Source organism: Malaclemys terrapin, chromosome 1 (genome assembly GCF_027887155.1).
Source record: "Malaclemys terrapin pileata isolate rMalTer1 chromosome 1, rMalTer1.hap1, whole genome shotgun sequence".
NCBI classification, from domain to species: Eukaryota; Metazoa; Chordata; order Testudines; family Emydidae; genus Malaclemys; species Malaclemys terrapin.
Window position 1 is genome coordinate 129,564,013 of NC_071505.1, and position 23,531 is coordinate 129,587,543.

At 40.8% G+C, this 23,531-nt stretch overlaps 1 protein-coding gene across 6 annotated transcripts; it reads right to left on the minus strand.

The window, feature by feature from the left end:
- Positions 1–1,208: 1,208 nt before the first annotated feature.
- PTHLH (parathyroid hormone like hormone) lies at positions 1,209–16,132 on the minus strand. 6 transcript variants are annotated; one of them, XM_054016324.1, is made up of 4 exons: positions 16,086–16,127; positions 12,829–12,951; positions 6,436–6,858; positions 1,209–1,714 (listed from the first exon to the last, which is right to left on the minus strand). In XM_054016324.1, exons 1-4 carry the CDS (start codon positions 16,091–16,093, stop codon positions 1,705–1,707), a joined length of 564 nt encoding a protein of 187 aa, XP_053872299.1. In that variant the 5' UTR covers positions 16,094–16,127; the 3' UTR covers positions 1,209–1,704. The 6 variants fall into 6 exon arrangements, with proteins under 6 accessions (XP_053872299.1, XP_053872303.1, XP_053872304.1 ...); XM_054016328.1 differs by lacking the exon at positions 16,086–16,127 and adding an exon at positions 15,749–16,009; XM_054016329.1 differs by lacking the exon at positions 16,086–16,127 and adding an exon at positions 15,734–16,009.
- Between the last annotated feature and the right edge of the window lie 7,399 nt (positions 16,133–23,531).

The window sequence follows — 23,531 nt, forward strand, 5'->3', positions numbered from 1 at the left end:
TTTTGGTAGGGTGTGTCTTTTTAAAAAATATATAAACATACCTGTTGCTGTGTGTGTGTTATGTTTATGCTCAAGCAGCCGTTTTGGATGGAGATCAAACACAGAGACATTCAGCCCCCCAATTTTGAATGTTTTTGACACTTATGAGCAAGTGGACATGGTGGTTTGATTGGAATTGTTTGCCAACCTTGGCTATAGCAGTCACATAGGAGTTATAATACAGGAAAACAGCATTAAGCACCTGCAGCAGGTAGACCTCCACCCTCTCCTTAAGTAAACAATTTGAAGTAAAATTCTATTTGACCTTGTAAGTCCCATCCCTATTAGACTACTAACATTTCTTGGTCCTTTAGGTGGTTACTTTACCACGAATGGAAACACAGGCAGTATCCTAGAGGATGCAAATTCCTGTTTTTCACTTTGAAAAGCATTTTCTTTTTTCAGTTGTAGGGCATTCCAGATTTCACTGCAGAACATCTTGAGACTATCCCCAAAGAGCAATTATAGCAAAGTAACTGCTACCCACTGTCAGGGAATGGCAAGCTCTCGGAGGTTAGTGAAACAACAATTTATAACTCTAATAATATTTAATCATGGATCTCATTTTTTCCTATACAAGGAGCAGCCCACTGTTCTAATTTATCCCCTTCCCGGCCTCCCTGGTTCCACTCCACAGAGATCATCATGGTAGCTCAAGGACTATTGGGCTAACGAGTCTGACACAAACTAACGCAAAGAACTTGCAGTAATAGCCATCAGCTTGTTTTTGCTCTGACTCTTTGGTTCTTTATCCTTAATCTCCTCATCCACTACAGGAATCTCTCTCTTCGTATTGTAGATGGATCAGTCATTAGGCTGCTAATCTGGATTGGCCCAACCCTACAAGGTTCTGGATATCTCCTGCTATATGCTGAGTAATCTGATCTGCTAGTAAAGTCAATGGGAGCTGAGGTTGGCGCGTCACTTCTTAAACGCCACTGGCTTTATTCTGTGCCCTCAGGTTGTTCAGCCACTTAGCTGATTTGAAACAGAGCACTGGAACAAAATATGTTCTAAGTGATTTTTAACTAAAAGCTAATGTGAAAATGTTGGAGCTTGAACCAATGTAAACATATTAAATGTAAGACCATTTTCAAATGTAGTAAAGAAAAAAATCACACAGTGTTCCTTCTCCTGAAATTCCTAAAGGATACATTTCTCCTTCTGAGTCATGGTTTCATAAGATTATATTTTATTAAACATTCTTTACAAATTTTAAAATATTGCTATTTTACATGCACAGAGGAAAATCAGTTGAACAATTGTTCATAGGCATCCATTTAAAATCAACCACAAAAGAGGAACACTTTCTTATTATGTCAGTTATTAATGTACTTGATATGTATATCTAAAGTGCATTATGTTACAAAATATATATATGTATAGAAAAGTCAGCAGCACCAAGATACTTTAACAAAATAAATACACCATTCAACAAAATAAATTATGGTAAATGTGACAATAATAATTGACTTAGCCTTAGCCAAAAAAAAAAAAAAAAAAAATTCACAATAGCCAAATGTGCAGTTTCAGAGAGCAATGGGGGAGGCGGCTTTATTTCAATGCATTTACAATATTTACAGATAATAAATATTTCTAATACTTTCCATGTGTTCACTATTACAGAATACTGCAATATGTTTTCCAAAGATCTCAACTGAAAATTCAACGCCTCCTGCAAAGAAAGAGGGGGGACACAAAGGGGGGAAAAAATTAAATTTCCCTGAAAATAAATGGACACAAGATTAATGGTAACAGTTCCACAAGTAATATAGGGTGTGCCTTGCTATTAAATAGCCCCTCTAGGAAGAGCTGATTAATAACATTGAGCTATTAGGTTTCTTCTTTTAAGTGTCTACAGTTCTTTCAATGCAATTAAACTAGCGATGCAAGGAACTGCACACTGCTTTCACGCAGCTAAGTCTGTATCATCTGCAGCTGTCTACTCACAGAAGTAGGAAGAAGCTTCTGCTTCATTTAGGCCCTGATTCAGAAAGGTACTTAAGCACATGCATAAATACCACTCAAGTCAATCAGGCTACTTCGGAGCTGAAAGTTAGGCATAGTTTTAAGTAGTTTGCTGAACTGGGGCCATAAAGATTAGTTCAGATAGATTTTAAAAGCCCATATAAAACCAGCTGGAGGAATGAGAAAAATGGGCATTAAGGGCAAGGCTGAAAAGAAGCCCATCTTTAGCTAACATGCCCATTCTATTGCTTGAGCTTTGTTTCCTATGCTGCCTTTGTGATACCATGTTTACTATTGTCAGATACGTTCTACTGTTGTCATTTGGTCTGTCTTTACCACTGCTGGTGGACTATGAGCAACCATTGAACAAGGAATTATTTAATTGTGAGGTATGTATTTCTATGACATGAATTTTACTTTAGTACAATGTGTCCAGGACCTGATTCTGAAGAGACACTAGCTCCATTCACAGCACAAATCAATTGAATGGTTATTGAATTAAAGCTTTGGGAAAACTGAAGCTGCACCTTTGTGAGTCCAGGAGGAGTCTAAAGGCCTGACCCTGAAAATGTGAGCATTTTCTGTGAGGCTCTGAGCACCTTCAGCTTGTACCAAATTCAATGGGACTTGAAGGCATTCAGCACCTTGCAGGATCAAGCCTTAAGGTCAGGAATTGCTCTTCTGTTCTTAATAGGTGCCACTGACAGATTGGTTTTAATTCTATAATCCTCCCCCTCCACAGTGAATTCAAGAGGCTATACGCAGTATCGCCTGCCACCCATTCTGTATCTTATTTATATTTTGTTTTGTTTTTTCCAATATTGATATTTTTCTAACAGTGGAAATGCTGCAGGGTTTTTCCTCTCTCACTGTGTGCAGTCCATTTCTGTAATTGTATGTTGGTTCCCTAGGAAACAACTATAGGATGGAATTTGATTGGCTGTGTTGACGGACTGATTGCCAAAGTTGTGGGTAGAGTTTCACATGGCAGACTTGTGTGGGTGTGAGACACAAAAAAAGAGGAAATTCTTGACAATTTAAGGGGGTTTTATGTGCATAATGAAAGCAAGACTACATCTAATGTTAGGAGGTTAGACTTTTGAAAGGTTTCTTAGGAAATTAGGTACTAATAATTTAATTTAAGTGGAATGGGAATATAGTTGGGAGTGTTGTAAGAACAATTTTTTTTTAAGTAACTGGAGTAGAAGTGTTAGCATGCATACATTTGTACTATATGTAAACTAATAATATTGATGTACATTGAATATTAATCACACAATTAATTGATTATATATGTGTGTCTTTACTATATATGTGTACTTTTTAAAATGGATTATGCTTTAGTTCTGGGTTTAGCTTTTAGCCTTGAATTTAGAGTTCAAGTTGAACCACGAGTTAGGTATGGGTTTCATGGTACCAAAATCTTACAACTGCTCTCTGTGGTTTCTGACCTCAAATGTCAGAAATATTGCAAAATCAACTAATTTTGCAAGACTTTTCTCATATCGGGCTGCACTCCTACCAGAACTAGAAAGCAAGTCTCTTCCAGTTTTTGTTCTGATAGAACAAGGAGTAATGGTCCCAAGTTGCAGTGGGGGAGGTTTAGGTTGGATATTAGAAAAAACTTTTTCACTAGGAGGGTGATGAAGCACTGGAATGGGTTACCTAGGGAGGTGGTGGAATCTCCTTGCTTAGAGGTTTTTAAGGTCAGGGTTGACAAAGCCCTGGCTGGGATGATTTTAGTTGGGAATTGGTCCTGCTTTGAGCAGGGGGTTGGACTAGATAACCTCCTGAGGTCCCTTCCAACCCTGATATTCTATGATTCAGATCTGCGAGTTCAGCCAAACTGCAGTCATGCCTTCTTTCCCCACCAGCAGGGAGAGTTTGTGGCATATGAGCCCTCAGATCAACTCTGTGCAACCGGAGGATTACCCTTATACAGAGGTGATTGTCCCTGAGCCAGCTAAACTGAGTTTACAGATGTGTTATGCCAGCACTGCCATGCAAAGTGACTCTGGTGCCCTGGAGGCTTTGGCCCTCCTACCTAAAATGTGTAGGGAGAGGCAGGGGTTTGGATTTGAGATGCCAATTCAAACACAGGGCTTGCATATGTTTGTAAAGAATGACTTGTGTTATTGAGTAAAAATGATGATGAATTATGTCATTTCCTGAATTAAAAATTATTAAACAAAAGGTTTCAGATTTCAAGTTGACAGCTGTTTTGATTTAAGGTGTAGAAATGATAACATCTGCCAGCTCACTTGGATAATTACAGATAAAGAGCATGTACTCGATTCTCAGAAACCAGAACTGCTGTGTGTTCTGTAAGGGAGGAATTGCAAACTGCTGTTTTAAAACTTTCTTTTTATTTAATAAAATAAAAGAAAGCTAGCTTTTATAATTAAGTATTGCAAGTATACAATCCCTTCAAGACTCTATTCCTCTGCTAACATTGCAATAAGGGTAATCATGCCAAGAGGCTAGGCCAAATCCACAATGTACTGTAAAGTTGAGCTTCCTTTAGGCATATAAGGACATTGGCAATTTAAAACTTAAACCAATAAAATCGATAGTGTAGTCTTTGTTGGATTTTATTTTAATACTACTCTTATCTCTGATGGGATCTGTAAATGAAATACAATCAAATGCTTTGGGAGTTTTAGCCCCATTACTTTAGTTTCTGTATAAGTGCGCATTTGAAGATAGGAGCTGTTTTTCAGCTAGCCTAGCTCTGTAACATTTATTGCAACTTCTTAGATGTATCAAACATCTGATGGCATATGCCCTGGAACAGGCCTTTAAAGGGTATTTCTGAACTGCGGCGGGAAGGGGTGATTCCCCAGTATGGGTAGGCAGACTCAAGCTTGAGCTAGTATGCTAAAAATAGTACTGTGGACATGGCAGTACTGGCAGAGACTCAGACTAGCTACCCAAGCGTGGACAGGGGATTGGGCAGGCTTAGACTCCAGCAGCTAGCCTTAGCCGCTGCTACTGTCGCTGCAGCCATGCTGCTATTTTGAGCAGGCTAGCTCAAACAGAGCTAGCGCAAGTCTGGCTGCCCTCACTGGGAATCACACCACTTTGCTGCAGCGTAGCCATATTCTCCGTAACAATCAAAAGCAGCGCCAGTTACACCGCTTCTTCTTCGTAAGGTTCTGTTAACTACTGACTTGTCATTAAGTCTAAGGCCCAATCCCAAATTTCTTACTCTGGCCTACATAAGGCCTGGTGCTGAATGCCAGGAACTCCCCTGACCTCAATTAGGAGTTGAGGACATGAGGCTCCTAGCAGGACTGGTCCCAAAAAGATTAAATTAAGGTGCAGCTTTTTAATAAAACCCGTGGTTCATGGCATCTCTCTTCAAATAATTGACTGTGAAGCAAATTGCTCTTTCGTGTCCATTGAGCCAAAAGTGAAGGGGAAGAGGTGAAGGGAGAAGAGTGTTATGTGTTTTCTTTTTAAATTCTTTTTGGAATTGAATGTTTCTGTTTGCCTTCTGTACACAAAGCTGTTCAAGCTCAAATCCAGACATGAGATGAGTGCAAGCGGGGCTGGCGGCTCAGGACACTTAGTAGAGAGACTCCAACTCACCATCGCCCTTAAAAACCTTCATTGTCATACATGGGGAAAACATGTCTCTCTCCAAGGGTAATGCTCAACATTTTTCAGCAGCAATGTAATTGTTTCTCAAGCTGGCAGAAAGATGGAGCTGAATTAAAAAGTCCTAATGGCAGGGAAATTTTTATGGCAAAAGGCTGGTCTGCACTGTTTGCAGATATTACTAAAAGAGAAACTTTCCGTGTTCTCCCCTAAGGTTAAACAGTAAAATGAAAAACTGTAAAGTAAGGGTAGGAAAGTTGCCAAGGAGCAAGGGGAAAAAAGCAAACTCTCCATTTTATGATGCAGAGCTTTAAGTAGAGCTCAAAGCTTTCAGTCTGCTGAGGCCTAAATATGAGACACAGATCTGAAACAGGGATACCAAAGTAAAAGCAGAGTAGGAAATTTTAATAGATGTGAGGTTCATTCCTTTGGCATAAATAACACTTTCTGTAACCTCAGTTTCACAAATCTCTGTGATAAGTAATTTACCATAATTACTACTGACAGAGTTGTCCAGAGTCTAGAGCAGGGTATTGGGAGTCATGAGACCTGAGTTCTAGTCTTTGCCCTGCTGGTGAATCACTGTGTGAGTCATGGGCAAGTTGCTTAACTTCTGTACCTCAGTTTCCCCAGCTGTAAAATGGGAATAACACTTACCTTTGTAAAGTGCTTTGTGGTTGCACAACATTTTGAAATGTCCTAAAAATTGTTATTAATTTATATATTATAAAATTCCAGATTTGTGTGAGGCAGAGGTAAAATGTAACAATTCCAATAAATAAACAAAATATATGGCGTGTCTCCCTGGTAAGGATAAAGCATGATTACCTTAAATTGTGATCATGTGTAGTACCAGAGATGTCCAAGAGAGGGACCCCTTCATTTCCATTACCAGACCCTCTAGAATTTGGCCATGCTGAGCGGGTTCGCCTCTTTTTCTTTTCTTGTTCCTTGCGTTTTCCAGGCTTTGGTTTCTTCTTCTTTCCCGATGTCTTCAGGGGCTGCTCTTTGTATGTCTGAGCTTTGTTTGTCTCCTGAGTTAGGTATTTACCCTCATCTTCACTGCCACATCGGACAGGGTAGTTCTTTGTGTTAGTCGGAGGCTTAGGGTTTGGAGAAACTTCTGAAGTAGCCCGGATCTCTGCTGTGTTAACACCTTCAATGAGATTTTGAAGGAAGATCCTCCTTCGTAGATCTTGGATAGACTTCCCTTTGTCATGCAGTAGCTGATGCTCTGATACAGCTCTTTTGCTAAAAGAAAAAGAGCAGGGAGAAAAAAGATATTTTATAATTTCATTATCAGCCAAAACTTGGCAAAACTCATCTCTCCTCTGGCAGCTGTAGCCACTGTGAGCAGTGAACCAACTTTCCAGCTCTTAGTGTACCTTGCTAATTCAATGCTGGAGCAATTTCTTGTCAGAGTAGCTGTTCCCTGCAGAGAGAGAAAGGACCTAAGCCAGTAATAATTCTCTGTGGACCCATCACACACCACTGGACCTGTGGGTGGATTTGTCAATGCTGTGTTCTAGGAAAGCATTTCTTAATGGTACAAGGCATTCTATCTAGGCACTAAAACAAGGAAGGCAGTTGCCAAAGTTAGGAAAAGAAGGGAACCAGATAATGGAGCACTGCAATCACATAAAAAAGGGAATAATAAACACCCGCAGTGAAACCTGAACCTCTTTTTATGCAGCATTATTTTAATAACTTTCTTCTGCTCCATCATATACTTTAAAAAAATACACTTATTGAAACTTAAAAGTAAGGTGTGTAACTGCTGGTATTTTCTTTATGGCAAAGTTTTCAAACTTGAGTGCCTAAAATTTAGGAATCCAAGTTTGAAAATTTTGACCTGAATTTCTGGTGTTCTATATTTTCTCTTGTGCATTGTGCCAGTCCATTTCTGTGGTTCCCCTCACCCTTTTCTTTGCATGTCTGTTTCTTATGATTCCTCCCTGACATTCTTCTAAAGCTCCTATATTTGTCCCTTTTTATTGTTCATTGTGGCTGACATTTTGGTTCATTGGAACTCTTAACCTATATCTGTTTTTGAGGAGTTGGGAGATGACTTAACTGGAAGCCCTGCCAATGTTTCATACTTGGCTAACAAGGTATGGTCATCAGAAACCTTTGAGAATGGATGGTCCAAGAGCTGTCTGGCCAATGAATAACCATGAAAAAATACATATTTTTTCCTTAATGCAGGGTGGATGCCCCCCTGCACTGTGAACCACAAAAGCATATGAGGTGGGCTTATAGTTATGTTCCCATGACTGCTAAAACCCATAGTCCTTCCAGCTTGCTTTACCTCAGTGTGCTGAGACGGGCTATGCATCCTCTTTTATTGTATCAGGGTGCTACCTGTGATTGGACCCACTCTAACCAAAGAAAATGAATTAATTGCCTTGCCTTGCCTGTTGTACAGTAATTTCGTCTGTAGCTGATGCAGTTTCTGAATATGGATGAGCAGGGAGAAGACCGATAACTGACTCAGAGAATATTCACCCCAACTATCCTACTACTGTGGAGTTTCAAAATGTGGTGCGGTATAACTATACACCAAATGATTGAGCGAGGTCTGTAATTTGTTATCTTCAGTCCCTTCTGAGCTGGCTGTCATATGTTGTGGCCTTCCAATGTAGTCAATACTAGAGCTGTTTGGAAGTTAGCAGCTTCACATAGTATAAGTTTGAGATCATCCCCTTTGCTTTTTATCCATGTAGATCATCACACCCTGAGTTTTTGGTTCAAATGATCCCAAATCTCAAAGTGAAATTCAATTCAAAATGCCAACTTTTCCTGGCTCCACAACAACATTATGAATTGATCATTATTTTGCTGCAAAGCTATATATTGGGTATATTTGCTCAACACGGGTCCTAGATTTGCTCAAAAGAGTCGAGTAAGTCTTTTGCTAAACATTCTGAGTTTCAAGAAACCTGTAGCCAGGTGAGTTTCAGGGGACTTGTGATTTTTGTGCAAGTAGATCATACTTTTCCATTGAACACTTCTAAGCAAAAATAACATGGCCTGATACTGAGTTGGTGTAAAAGGACACAGCTTCATTCACTTCTGTGGAGCTGCAATCATTTACACTGGCTCAGGATCTGGCCTATCAGAAAAAATATGTAATCAGTAATCATCCATTCTGCAAAACTCTTCCTGTGATGCTACTCCAATCCTTCTAATGGCCTATATCAGGTACATACCCACAGTCACTCTGATGCTCTGTCTTGTACACCTCACTTCATAGCCATAACCAGCAAAGGTTGGCTACTAATTACCTCCTTGCTTAGATCAATCTGACTTGCAAATGTCAAATGTTAAAACCAGCATCGTGCACTCATCTGACTGTGGCAAACTTCTGTCATGTTTCTCAATCTGTCCACTGTGACTCACATTACTTTACTTTACTAACTAAAGAACTGTATTTTCCCAGGATGTTTTCATGGGAAATGTAGTTATCATTCCACCCTCCTCATTTATAAAAAGCATACAAAATCTTAGTGCTTTACTGAGTTTAAAATAGTATGCCTCATATGAAAAGCTTTCCTACTGCCTCTTAGAAAATACCAGGGATAATTGCTTTTATCACAGAACACAAAGCTGCCTTAATCCTCTACTGTATATTTAGTCAATTTACTTACTGTTACAAAATCTTGAATCTTAAAATCTTGTTATTAAGAACTCTTGATTGAAAAGTAATTCCATTTTACATAAATAATCTAAACCTAGAGTACACACAATACAACCAAACAGCATTACAAGACCCACTTCTTATTTGAGTGTAGATTTCCATTATAATCCATGAATTGACATGCGGATGGATGCAGTGCCAGGAAGGGGTGGGTTTCAATTTAAATGTCTGTCTGATATTTAGCATGCAAATCTGGCCCCAAACAACATTCTGCTGTTCCACGCGACTGTATAATATTACACAGAGTTATATTTCACATGACTTTTATTACCCAGCCAGACTTGAAGATTACATTTTGTCTCCCAGTTTCCTTTGGGAAATTTCTGTTTCACAATATACAAAGTGAAAAATATGTAGTAAATCTCCTCCCCCCCCCCATTACCAACCCCAACCTAGCTGCTCAAGTAACTCCTTTGTTTTAAACCCAAGGAAAACAACTTGCTGAAGAAGGTTCATGTACGAAAGTCCTTTAGAGAAGTGTCCCATAACACAGGTACAGGTATCAACAATGTGATGAAAAGTCCCCATCTTTCCCCTCCCCCCTCCTCATCATTCACAGTAAGGAAAGTGGTGGAGTCTTGAATGTGTGTATTCAGTTACTGGTATTAGTTGTATATGACAAATAACTTATTTACAAGAAAAAATTTGTAGTACTAGCAAGCAACACAGTTAGGAAATATTAGGATGTTAGGGATAGGATGACCCACTAGAGGTCCCTTCCATCCTTCTATGAAATATGCTTCTCACTGAAAGGAAAACAGTCTGACCCCAAACCAAATGCAGTAAATGTTAAGCTAACATGTGGGTAAGCACTTTTGAGAGAAAGATGTAGATCATGGTTTCTGTTTGCCCAAAGTGCCCAGACGAATTATTGTATACAAGAACGTTCTATATACCTATGTAGCTAACTAATCTTATGTCTCATTATGGAAAAAAGTACTTAGGCTTAAATACTACAAATCCAGGACTTGTGAACATTCTGATTTCCAAAATGTTACTTTTGGGTCACTATTCTCCCCCCCCCCCCCCAATTCATTCTTCTTAGGAAGTTTTTTTTAATCTTGTGTTAGTAGCAAAGAGTCAACTTTCTGTCTCAAGTTTTTTAAATTAAATCATTCATTATTGAATCATTATCGTACTGCAATGTTCATTTGGGGCCTGATTCCAAGCTCATCTAAATCAGTGGAAAGATTTCAATTGGCTCTGGATCTAGCCCTTAAGGAGGTATCCTGCCAAGGGCTGAGTGCCCTCAGCTCTCGTTGACTCCACTGGGAGTTGAGGTGCTCAGCCCATCTCAGAAGTGAGCGCACCGTTTATGCTAAGGGAAAAATATTTGAAACTAGGGTGACCAGATGTCCCGATTTTTATAGGGACAATCCTGATATTTGGGGCTTTTTCTTATATAGGCTCCTATTACCCCCGCATGCCCTGGCCTGATTTTTCACACTTGCTGTCTGGTCACCCTATTTGAAACAGACTTGGAGATGTGGTGATGCAATGTCTAGGCATGCTGATAAAAATATCTAATTTCTCTTTGAGTCATTGCTTGTTTTCCAGAAACTTCTTTAACAGCTAAAACATTTGTATAACATTTAATGGGCCCTGCAATCTGTACTCAGGCAAACTTCCCATTGGTTTCAATGGGAGGTTTGCCTGCATAAGAACTGCAGAATGGGGCCTATGCTTTAGTTCTTTTTGGCTATAATAATGTGTCTAATTTCATCTACTACTGATTTAAGCCCTCACTGGAAACCTATGTCTATACTTGAAGCGAGTTATTAACCATTAGCTCTAGGAATGGTTTGTGGTGATATTAAAACAGGGTGTATGTTTGCATGTGGTGTTGGTGTTTGTGCTGTACCCACAAACAAAACTACATGAATGCCACTGACTGACAGCTAAATAGTTTCTTGAGTACGTTTTATGTGCTATACAAAAAGGGAATCAAGAAAAGCTTTTTGACAACTTAGCACTTATTTTTTCATCCCATGATTTGGAGGGTGGAGGAAAACAGGAAGGGATGTATTTAATCTTGGCATATATAAGTACTGTACTCAAAAAGATAACAGGTATTTCTTATCAAATCTTAATTTAAGCAAAAGTTGGCTCAGTTCCAATTCAAAGATTCTTAGCCAAGGAAATAGAGTATTTAACTGTGCTTTATTTTTTATTTACATGAATCCACACATGGATTCTCTGCACAGCTGATGAGAATAAAATGGTTTCAAAACAAAACACAAAATAGTTCAAGGGTAGTTTGCAGCAGTGCAAACTATACACTGTAGCTTTATCATCAGTACAATGAACACAATTTGCCCTAGGAGTTTATAATAGACTTCCATTAGGTGCCAAAGTTCAGACATGTCTCAAGTCATTTCACTTAGGGGATTTATTTGATAATAGAGGAAATGATATATGGAACACTTGTCCTGAAATACATACATGAGCACTTATAAGGAAACCCTTTTGAAGTTGATTACATGTACAGTATGTGACATTTTCCTCTAAACATTCTTGACAGGGTTTTCTAATTCATTCTCTCTCTCCGGTCTGACTCTTGCTTCTGAACGGGATAGAAACGTCAAGTCTTGTCAGCTGCCTTTTAACCCTTTGACACCTCCCCCCCCCACTGTACAGCTTGAAGTGTTCCTGCCATAAAATATCTGATACAGATCAGTTAACTAAATGTCTACAGAGAGTAAGTAACATAGCTACATGTGTAGGCTATTGATCTAGATCACTTTTGTGGTTTCTTTTCTAGACTTAGCTTACAGTACAGTGATATCTATGTTGATGATTACTGTAGGGATAAGGGGGTCATTTCCTGAGCAAAATATCTCCAATCAGATTGATGGCAATCTACAAAATGCTTCTGTCTCTAGGTCAGTTATTTGGCTCCAACTGATGAAATTATTACAAAGTGGCACAAGTCCAAAGAAAATATTTCTATATTTAATTTTTATTATATTCCCGTCTACCATATCTCTCTCTTGAGCTCTATCAATACCTGTACTGGATCTACACCAATACAGACATATTGACATTCCAGTATATAATCTACACTTGTTAGGTTAAAATAACCTCTCTCGTTTAAAAAAAACCTCTCTCATTTGTCTGTCGTGGTGTGAGTAGATCTACATCCAATCATCCCTATGTCTGGCTGTTTATATACACTTCGGCTCCTCAGGTTAAAGCACACTTTTTTCCTTATAAGTGTCTTATAAAGTCAGGGAGAATTGAAAAGTGCTGTAAATCCCTTGTAATTAATTAAAGTGGGTGAGCCTATAAACTGTTCTTTATCTATTGCTTAACCAAAACTGATTGTGAAATACCTGGTCCAGGTAATTCTGAAGCCACTCCGGTAAAGAACTCCAGCAGGTAACAGAAAAATCCAATTGCTAGAGCGCTTGGAACATACAGGGAGCCCCGTTGCAAGCTGTAACATTACGATAGCTGTATACACAGACCGATTTCTCACACCTCCTTCCCCCCTCCCCAGTAATCAGAGTCAGAAAGAAACTTACAGTCTGCGGCTGGTCCCCTCTAGTGATCTCCCATAACAGGGGACAGAATAACTCAGCAGGAAGACTGCGAAACTCCAATGCTGGAACAGTTTAGTGACCATTGTATCCTCTCGGTCTTGGAACCTGCAACGAAAGGAAAATGAGTCCAGTGATACATACTCCGGCTTCTTTCTAAAATAGCAGCTGCTGAGGACTACACCATCTCCTCCGAAGTCGCAAAAGAAAAACAAACTTTCTTGACTCTCGGCAGCGCTCACTTCTTAGAGATCAGCTGCTCCACTTTGTGAGCGCGCTCTCTCTCCCTCTCTCCAAAAATAATCAGAGGCAATTCCTCTCTTCAATACTAATAAAAATGAACTGGTTTGTATATGAATCGGGCTAAGGAGTGTGTTTACATGTCTCCCATAGCAATGTTTAATTAATCTGGCAAGCTGCTATCTCAGGGGTTTGTGTTACAGGGCAAACCCTCTTTTCAGAGAGGGGGGAAAATTCCTCAACTCATCTATTTTTTTTCCCAAACCAAGAGTATTTTCTTCTCTGTACAGATGGGGAGAGCGAGAAAGAGACCGACTTGTATATACATCCAGCTATTATACCTCTTCTAAAGCCAGGTTCAGGTCTTGCTGCTTCCGGAAAGTTTGGGTCCACACTGAGAAAAGGAACCTGAACTCAGGCAAAGTGTGTGTTGTCTATCTGGAAAGCCAGAGAGGTCTAATAGGAGCAGAAGCAGCAGGGAAGGCTTAGAGGCTGGAAAGCATGCTTGGCTGTGCAGGTTGGAGCAGAGCTGGAGCTGAGCTGGGCTTGGAATGTTCACACGCTCTGGAGGCAGCCGCTGGGAAACCTGCTGGAGGAGTCAGTGACTGCAAAGAGATGGCGCCCTAGGAACATGTGCAGAGGGCGCCCAGTACGGGATACCAACAGCCAAAAAAAAAAAAAAAAAAAAAAAAAAAGAGAGAGAGAGGGAGATTTCAACCCTCCCCGAGATCGGGATCAAGAGAAGAAAACACCAGACCACACAACACACACGCCAACCCAGTCCACTCACATTGCCTGAAGCAGAGTTGGTTTCTCTCCCTTTTTCACCACTGGACCAGCAGCGTGTCTCCCCTACTGCAGCACGCTGCAAAGGAGGTGTCTCCCTCAGTGGGTCACTTCCAGATCAAAACCAGCCGCCTCGCTTGAGATTAACGGTGCCTTTCCTCTCACAACCTACCGTCGTTTACTGCCGTCCACCTATTCCCTGGAGGGCTGGTTCCTAACAACTGTAAGTGTAGGCTAGCAAAGGGGACACACACTCGCTCTGTGGCCGCGGAAGCTGCTGGCCAGGGGGGGAAAAAATCGTGGAGCGTTTCTCCTCTCCTTTCTCAGCGAATAGCCCAACTTGGGCGTTGAAGGCACCTGAGTCACTGTGCCTTGAAGTGAGAGGCTCAAAGCCCCGCGGTGCGACCTTCATTTGTGAGACACAGCTTTGGTTTGGAGCAGTAGTTGTGGCTCCTTTCCTTGCTCCTCAGCACAGCTGTGAACAGCTGGCGCCCGTCCAGAACCCCTCGTACATACTTTCTAACCCGTTGCCAGCTGACGGGTTTATACCCTTGGTGGCCTAGCTGCTCTTTCTTCCAGCCAGGGAGTTCCAAAAACTGGTTAGAAAAAAGTCACCTGGGAGAACTGTCTCACACGCTGTCACTTCAATCAGACATCACCCCAGCTGAGTGAACAACAGAATTTTCCATCACAAGGAAACACTTATGTAAAACCAAAGGTAACACAATCCATCCCTTTATACAGCCGAGTTGCGCAAGAAACTACCCCGGGCTATTATAAAGTAATCGATACTACAGTGACTATTTATAGAAAAATCTGTTTTTCTTAATGTTGTAAATAAAATAATTTGTATCTGACACAGTTATCTTCTGAGGAACTTTATAGCATGCCAGGATTATCTCTCGCTGTCTTACTCCGCCTTTTAACATAACGGGGGCGTTATGCTGGCGAAATAAACATTTGGGGTATATGATCCGAATTTAAGTAGCACCCTGATAGCGTGATGTTCTCAGATCCCCAAACCACTGCAGCATGCAACTTTGTATACAGCATCCAGCAAACCCCCCCCCCCCATCTCTCTCTAGGATGGCTTCGAATTTTCATCACTTCTCAGGGTTTGTTTTTCAATGCTTCTTTAAACTTCTTCCTTGTTTAGTTTACCTTTTTCCTAAAGCCCTCGAGTTTGGAGTTTAAGGATTTCCACAAACGCATAGAACGGGCAAGTTAAACCTGCTTGCATGGTACAAGAGATACTACCGTCCCCACCACTAGGAGTCGATCCACAGAAGTGTCATTAGTTCAAGTCACTGATTTATTATATTATACATTCTTTCCAAGCTGCTTCACAAGCTTTAACGTAATATTAAGATATTTTTAAAATATAAAAATACCTTTTCTATAGCAAATTAAATTACAAATAGACCATTTTATACCTGCAGGTTGTTTTACATTTAAAACGATATTTGCTTCCATAATAAAACAGCTCAACTACTTAGCCAAGTTTCATACCACACGAGCAAATAAAACCGAAAATGAAAAGGGCTGAAATTGAAATCATGCTGGAAACATTAAATGGCTTATGCTGTAAATAGTCACTATACACTTGGTAGGCTATAAATTAAAATGTATAATTAATAGGCTACTTTGATTTACATTGCCCTTTCCACTAATTAAACAATAATTGTGACCCACCTCAAATCCCCACTCCCAAACACACACAAGTCTACTGCTGGTGTTAATGGCAAAACATCTATCAAATATTTTTAGAATTTCCTCTCCCCCACAAATTAAAAAAAAAAATCCTCGTACAGACTCAGGAAAAATAAATAGCCTTTATAAACTTGGAATACTGAAGTTTCCTCACAATTTATTACTTCACCTTTTCCTTGAGTTACAGTCTTCTGTGCCTTTCAGAGATCACCCTGGCCAAAAAGAGGTTGATCTTCTTAGCAATCGCTTCCACAACTAGTTTCTATCTTTTTTTTTTTTAAAGTGAAATAAATCAAAAATGCAACTGACTTAAAAAAAATCCCGCCCTAGGAGCTTTTATTCTGCACCTAACATACTAAAGTAAAACGAAGGATTTTAAAAGCAGGTGCTTCCTTCCCTTGTTGCTCTTGTTATTATCAAGGAACAGGAGCTTCTCCTCTTAATATATATAGAGAGAGACCCTTTTCCCGTACTTGAAAAGAATAACTCGTGACATCATAGCCTACCTTCCCATTTACTGAGTAATCATCCCTGCTTCAATAGGGCTGGAAATACATGACTTAAATCCTAGGGCTCCTAAAGTTTTGTTAATGCTCAAAGAAGGGAGAAGTGCCAAGAAGGCTTGGTCTTTAGCAAGGCAGGCACGCACTCAGCACCTTTTAGCCCATAGCAGGACTGGGAGTCGATGACTCGATGGTATCTGTTCTACAGCACCTGGTATGGTACTGGCTGAGTTATGTGCCACCTACACGAATGCCTAGCCCGTGAGCAAATTCTAACCTCCCCCAGTATCGTCCCATCCCAAGTCTCAGCCCTGTCTTGCAACAACGCTGAGAGGAAATTTTGTGAGTGTATGTGTCTGGCTTCTGCCTCCTTCCTCCCTTAAACTTATGCTGAGCGTCTGTTCCTGCCTTCTGTGAGAAGCCATCTATTAAAATGTCTATGGTACTGAATGATTTTCGATCTCAGGAATGTTCTTTATCTCACTGGCATTTCGTGTTGAAATCCATCCCTTCCGAGAATGTGGCTTCGCAATATATAGTAGATGCACTTTTATGGCTTTCCTAGTTGCCTTAGGACAGCAGCGGACCCAGGTTTATTCAGAACAATAACCACCAAGATCTAATGATCTAGCATAGACGTAGACAGGAATAAAAGAGGCTGTTATAAGCATCCCGTGAAAATGACCAAAGGAGAACATCTGAGTAACCCTTGCCTGTGCTCCACGAGGAAATACCAGAGCACACGTTTACCTTTCATTTGTTTAACTCTTACTAGGGGAAAGGTGTGCTGCAGGGCTAAGCAGCAATCCGGTTTTTTCAGTCAACGAGGACAGATAAAACGATAATTTTAGGCAGAGCATTCAAGCCATCCTGAAAAAGTGTCTTTAGCTAACCAGCTAAAGCCCCGGAGACAGTTAAAGCCTTTTTTTGGTGCACAAATCTTATCACATTAAAAAAAAATATTTCCCCTTCCCATGTCAAAGACAAACGTTTGGAAAGATGCTCTTGAATAATTCTGCTTGCCTATGTCCCGATTTTCCATACACATGGACATAAATCAACTTTCCCAAAAAGAAGTTGGCCTGTGAATATTGCTAAAAAAACTGGTATCCTGGAAGAAAATAACTGTTCCAGTTTAGTCACTTCATTACTGGTGTGAAAAAGGTCCATAGCCTGGAAAAGGGTGGGTGATGGAACCCACTTACTAGGGGACTGTCTCTGCTCTTCTTTTTCTTCTTTTTTTTTTTTCAATGCATTGGGGGGAAGGGGGGGATATAGAACCATCTCCGCAGCCTGAAGGAGGACAGTCGCTTCGAGTAAGTTTTTCCCCTAATATAGTTCAGGAATGAACTTCAATTAGACTCAAAGAACCTAAGAAAACAGGAGGGACAGGTTCAGTTAATATGATTTGCGTTATAATTATACCCTTGAGAAAGAAAGGAAAGAAAAAGAGTTGATACTCGTCTTTAAAAGCATGGTAAATTAGGAGCATTACAAGCTTAACAGCCTTCACCTTTTGGGTTTGAAGTTCAGCACATATCCTCTCATTTTATTCGCAGCTTTGTCAATTTTCCGTGCCAGGACTCTATAACCTCAGTTGCACTCATACAAGGCTTCAGCTTGGATGAGGAGTTAAACCTTCCTATTCTTTCCCGGGTGGAAAAAATTTATGAAGATCAGCAAAATCTATTCATGACGACAGTTTGACAGGCTTTTTTGGGCGGGGGGGAATCGAGCGTTAGACCAAGGATTTGCTGGGTCCATTCTGCAAGAGAGAGAAATTCTCCAAGATTTACAAAAATATATATGTAATGTGCCGCAAAGTTTGTGGCTAAAGTTCTGTGGAATCAAAGTGTAAGGTCCTGGAGTGTTGTGTTGTGACAGAATGGTATTTAGTGCAGCTCTGACACCCACCCGCTAGCATACACGATTGACTGTAGATTGTAAGTAGTATTTCTTTCTACATACTCGTTTTTACATGGAATACATGTCTGTGTTGTTTACGAGGCAGAGAGTCTAGTACTGTGCTTAAAAAACCCTGGCAATTCCTCACAGGAACTGGCTCCTCCCACTCCCAATGCTAATAGGGTCTCAGATTAGAGACACACTTTAGCCAGTGTCTAATTTCATGTATTCCTCTAATGAGGTAAAGAGATCACTTGGGGGTGCGGGGAACAAAAAAACAAACCCCTCCTCCCTATCAGCAGGACTCGGACGTTTCCTTGCATACTATTTGTGTACAACAACCGTATTATTAAACAATGAACAAACAGGACTGCCTCTCTGACTTTAAAATGCAGTTGAAGCTCCCACAGTTTAGCTATTGAAATAATGCACGGTTTATTTAGACAATGTGTATTTCATTTAGTACATTCAAGCAAAAAAAAAAAAAGTTGTGTGGAAATGAATTATGCTTTGCCAAATCTGCTGTCTGGTTCTTAGAACGTAGCAGACACTGAAACGACTACTTTTTAAGTTTGAGGGCAAGGAGTCAGTTAGTATTAATTCATAAAGCCTGTTCTTACTATATATAGTTCCATGGTGAATGTAGTTGGCATTCTGTGTTGGTGTAGCCTGTGGAATATGGCAAAACTCCAGAGGATAAAAAGCAAATCAGATTGTGGCTCCGGTGAAGTTTGAGAATGCGTTGGATTGGCTGGTTAAAACCAGTGAGCTGTCCATGGTGGTTAAGGACTTCTTGATGTAAGTTTTCCTCTTGTCATAGCAAGTCACAGACCACCTCTCCAGAGGTGCCTTTTCTGCTATCATCATCATCATGGTGCCTCCCCTCTAGTTTTGGATACAAAAGGCATTGAAAAGTGTACCCACAGGCCCTTTTAAAGGTATGTCCATATCCTGTATTAATAACTCTGTAATCCCATATTTTGTAGCGGTGATGGACTCGGAGGTCTAATATGTCCTGTGCCCCTACTTTCTGGTTAATTGCCTACAATGTATGATGTAACAAAGAAATTCAGTTTAGGTCCCTGTTCTAATCTGACTTACAAACATATATACACACACACAATTGTCATGATAATTGAAGTGCTAGCAGCAGTTATATTTAGGTTATCTAAGCATTCCCTTAATGACACCCTGCTATCTCATATTAATAACTTCTCATACTTTTACCTTTAGCTGTAATTATTTAGGCCTAGTCATTACCTGACCTTTTAAATATTCTCTTAACATAAGCATTTATTGTTGTTTCTGGTTTTGTTTGGGTTTCAATTGAACATAATTTAGACCCGCGAAATGAATGTGGCTCTTCCATTTAACTTATACAAAACTGATAGTGAGCAGGGCTGGCTGGAAAACAAGAATTCTGTTTTTCAAAAAATTGTGAGGTTTCACTTTTTTTTCATTCCACTTTGGAAGCAAAACCAGCCTTTTTGACATTTTCGAGCAAGCAAGCATGACCTATCCATGAATAGTCCAGTGGTAGGGCAATCATCAGGCATGTGGGAGACCAAGGATCATGTCCTTGTTCTGCATGATTCAGAGTAGTGAGTTGATACTGAGTCCCCCTAGTCCCAGGAAACTGTAGTGGCTTCCAGGGTTAGACTGAGAAACTTCCAGCAGAAATTTTTGTCAAAATGGGTACGTTTCCAAACACAAAGAGGAAAAAAAAAAAGATAAATTTGTCAAAAAATTCCCAACCACTCCTAATACCCAGCAGCTTGACATTTTGGATACACATGTAGAAATCTACAGCTCTGGTGTGTGGTAATGGAGTGGAAGCCCAAAATGAGGAAAGAAAGCATTCTTGTTAGGGAAGAAGAAGAACCCTGTCTTAACAAAAACGTTTCACCACTGTAAAAATAAGAAATATTTCCAAAATGCTGAACCACAAATTTAAGTTGCCTATGAACAAGAATGCCCTGGCATTGCAACAAAGTGTTCAAAGCTGAAGAAGTCTCATGATGGGTCTTGAGCTCCTTGTGCTGTCATGGGTTTAATTACACTCGTGGTAGGTGTAGAATGGTGGTTGAATGTGCATTGGGCAGATTGAAATCTTCCTGGTGCTGTTTACAGAAACATTTGGAGACCAGTGTCAGCAATGCTGTCCACATTACTGTGGCTTGCTGTGCTCTTCACAATCTTTGTGAATCCAAAGGTGAGCCATTTGCCCCTGAGAGGACCTATGACAGCAATGGATTGCTGAATCGGCACACTGAGCCAGAAAGCGCACCTGTCATAGCTGGAGCAGGATGTACACAGGCACGAGAAATCAGGGCTGCTTTGTGCACCACATTATGGACTTGCGTGGGCCAAGGAAAGCGGGAGAATAGTGTGTTTATGGATGTATTTGTATAGCACTTTTTACAGTAAATGAAGTACACTGTGAATGGGGGGGAGTGATTGTCATGAATTGTTAATTGTGGATGAGGTGACTGCTTACACATGGGGTGGGGAGGAGACAGTGGCTTGTGTGACACGAATTGTAGATTCCCATTATTGATCATTGATCTGAATCCTGTATTGAGAAACTATGTTTCGGAGACAATTTCCCAGTTGTGCCTTATGTCTTTTTCTTTATTCTTTGAGATACATATTATTGGATGTGATGTAGAGATGGTAATAAACTTTTAAAATAAAATACAAGCCTTTATTTGTAAACATGGCTGTATTATAACAAAAACAGTACTGAAGCACTGTCAGGCAGGCCAACTGCCATGGCAACACCAAAACACCAGTAATAAATCAACATCAAAACCAGTAATAAACTAAAGTTCATAACACAAACATTGAACAGTGCAAAACAATGAAACCAGTGCAAACAAATTCCCTACTTTTGCAGGTCCCTTGACCCCCATTCCCCTTTCCCTTTCTAGCACTCAACCGTCAAAACTGCAGGGACATGGAGGATTGCTTGTGGGCATGCTTGCCCTGTCCAACTAGCATTCAGTCCCAGTTGCATGTGCCACCCAACCATGGATTGTTGATTTCATTTCTGGTCTGCAGGACATGGTACTGCAGAGGGGACTCGAGACATGGTATGGGTGGAACAGGAGCCTGAAGTCTTGTGGCTATTAGTGCAAGCAGTGTCTCAAACAAGTCTTTCTGCTGTGCTCTATCTTCATCCCTCAAGTGACATTCCTGCTCCAGAAACCACTGCAAGTCTTGCCTTATGCACTGCAATTCTTTTCTCATTCCGTGCTGCCTGTGTGTGCCTTTCCACTTGCCGTGAATCCTTTCCCCTTTGGTATTGTACCTTGTAAAGGGTTCACTCACCACAGGAGCACTTCCTTGTGGCCAAGCATGGCATAGCAGAAGTCTCCGCATATGGCAACCCCTGCCTACAGCCACTCCATTGTTGCTGTGGTCTCTCTTCCCACACCTTGGCCTTCTGGCCAGGTTACACGTTAGTCCACCCCTTCTGGGGTAACAGAGAGTCCAAGCCAGCCATAGTGAACATCCTTACAGCAGGTCTTCCATCTGTCTCTGACTGCCATAGTCCTTACACCCCTTACACTCAAGAGGTTTCACCCCACCTTCCTTGGTGGTTGGAAGGGGAGCTGAAGTCTACCCTCTACTCTGGGTTCCAGCTCAGAGACCCTATAGGTTGTAGCCAAGGTCTACTCCCTCAGACTCCTTGCTGTCTCTCTGGACCACTTCCTAGATCTTCTGTGCCCTGGACAGTTACTACAGACTTTCTCCCTGAAGCCCCCTTTTGCTTTCAACCTCTTGGCTTTATAGTGGTGGTCCAGCCTTCCCCAGCTGGGTTTTACTCTAAATTAATCCTGGCCTTCCCTCTCTCAGGCAATGCAAGGTAACCTAATTGGCTTCTTAGGCCCTTGTTAACCCTTTCATGGCTGGTGTGAGGTGTACACCCCATCACATACCTGCTTGTCCACCATCATTTCATCACAAAAATGCTTCCTCTTTGACTGGTCTGTGACAGTTCAGAATCCCAGGCTCCTGCTGCAGTGTGGCTAGGCAGCTGAGATGGAAGGGTCTGAACTCAGACAACAAACTGCACATTATTGTCTCAGTACTTAAAAAAAGGTTCAGTGCATCCTCAGAGAAGAGGGGCTATGGAATCTCAAGGCCAAAAAATGATACCTTCTAAAACTCAGCTTCAGTATAGTCTTAGAGGAATGTTTTGGTGCCCAGAAGGTGCATGAACACAGCTAAGTTAAGCAGAGTGAAAAGAATGCCTGCACAATGGAAAGTTGAAATTTACAAACACTGTACAGTAACTCCTTGCTTAACGTTGTAGTTATCTTCCTGAAAAATATGACTTTAAGCGAAATGATAAGTGAATCCAATTCCCCCATAAGAATTAATGTAAAGGGGACGGGGGGGTTTAGGTTCCATGGAAATTTTTTTTCACCAACAAAAGAGTGTGTGTATATATATATATATAATTATACACACACACACACACACACACACACACACACAATATATATATATATATATATATATATATATTGTGTGTGTGTGTATAATATATACACACACTATAAGTTTTAAACAAACAATTTAATACTGTACACAGTGATGATGATTGTGAAGCTTGGTTGAGGTGGTGAAGTTAGAGGGTGGAAGAGGGAGGGATATTTCCCAGGGAATGCCTTGCTGCTAAATGATGAACTAGCACTCGGCTGAGCCCTCAAGGGTTAACACATTGTTAATGTAGCCTCACACTCTACAAGGCAGCAGGAATGGAGGGAGGGGAGACAGCATGGCAGACAGAGACAGAGAGACACACCCTGTGTGAGAGAGAGAGATAGATGCGCATTGCCCCTTTAAGTACACTGACCCCACTCTAAGTAAACTGCCTTGTTAAGTAGATCAGCAAGTTGAGACAGCAGCTGCTGTCAGCAAGCTCCCTCCGTCCTGAGTCTTATCCTGTTTGGCTTGTAACACTGTGGCATGGCTGATTTCTCCAGTGCGGCATGCTAAAAAAAGAAGGCAATATGCGGTTCTTACTGTTAACACTCCAGCATATCTTTGTAAAAACGTGCAGGTATCTAGTAAAAGTGTAATGTTAAATGATTGTTTAACTGTTGTTTGTGCTTCCTGTCTCCATTTTGAATTCCACATGGTGGGGTGGCATTGGTGTGAATACTGCCTATAGTGGATGCACACTCTTACCCCATGGCCTGTAATAAAAATTGCATTGGGTTATAAACCAGAAATCCCTCCTGTTCATATATTAACAACAACAAATACTGAACCAAACAATTACCAGGCTATGGGGCTACTCTTGCCTCTTCCGTTTCTGAAGCCAGTTCTGTAGCGGGCTGCTTCTTTATCAAACAGCTCCTCCAAATATGAATCCAGAATGTGTTGCAGCTTCTCTGGTGGCAAAGCCTGCTTGGGAACCGGTGTGAGCACCAGACTCACGTCACTAGCCTGATCTGCGGCCTGCTGGCTCCCCTCCAGTCCTAGACTAGATTCAGGGGTCAGAAGGTCACCATCCCAGATTACCAGGCTCGA

Bases quoted from the DNA above. Each gene is read 5' to 3' on its own strand.
- PTHLH (XM_054016324.1), bottom strand. The intron at 6,859-12,828 runs GTAAGTTTCTTT...TTTTTCTTTTAG, and splicing joins GAGGGGACCAGCCGCAGACT to CAAAAGAGCTGTATCAGAGC.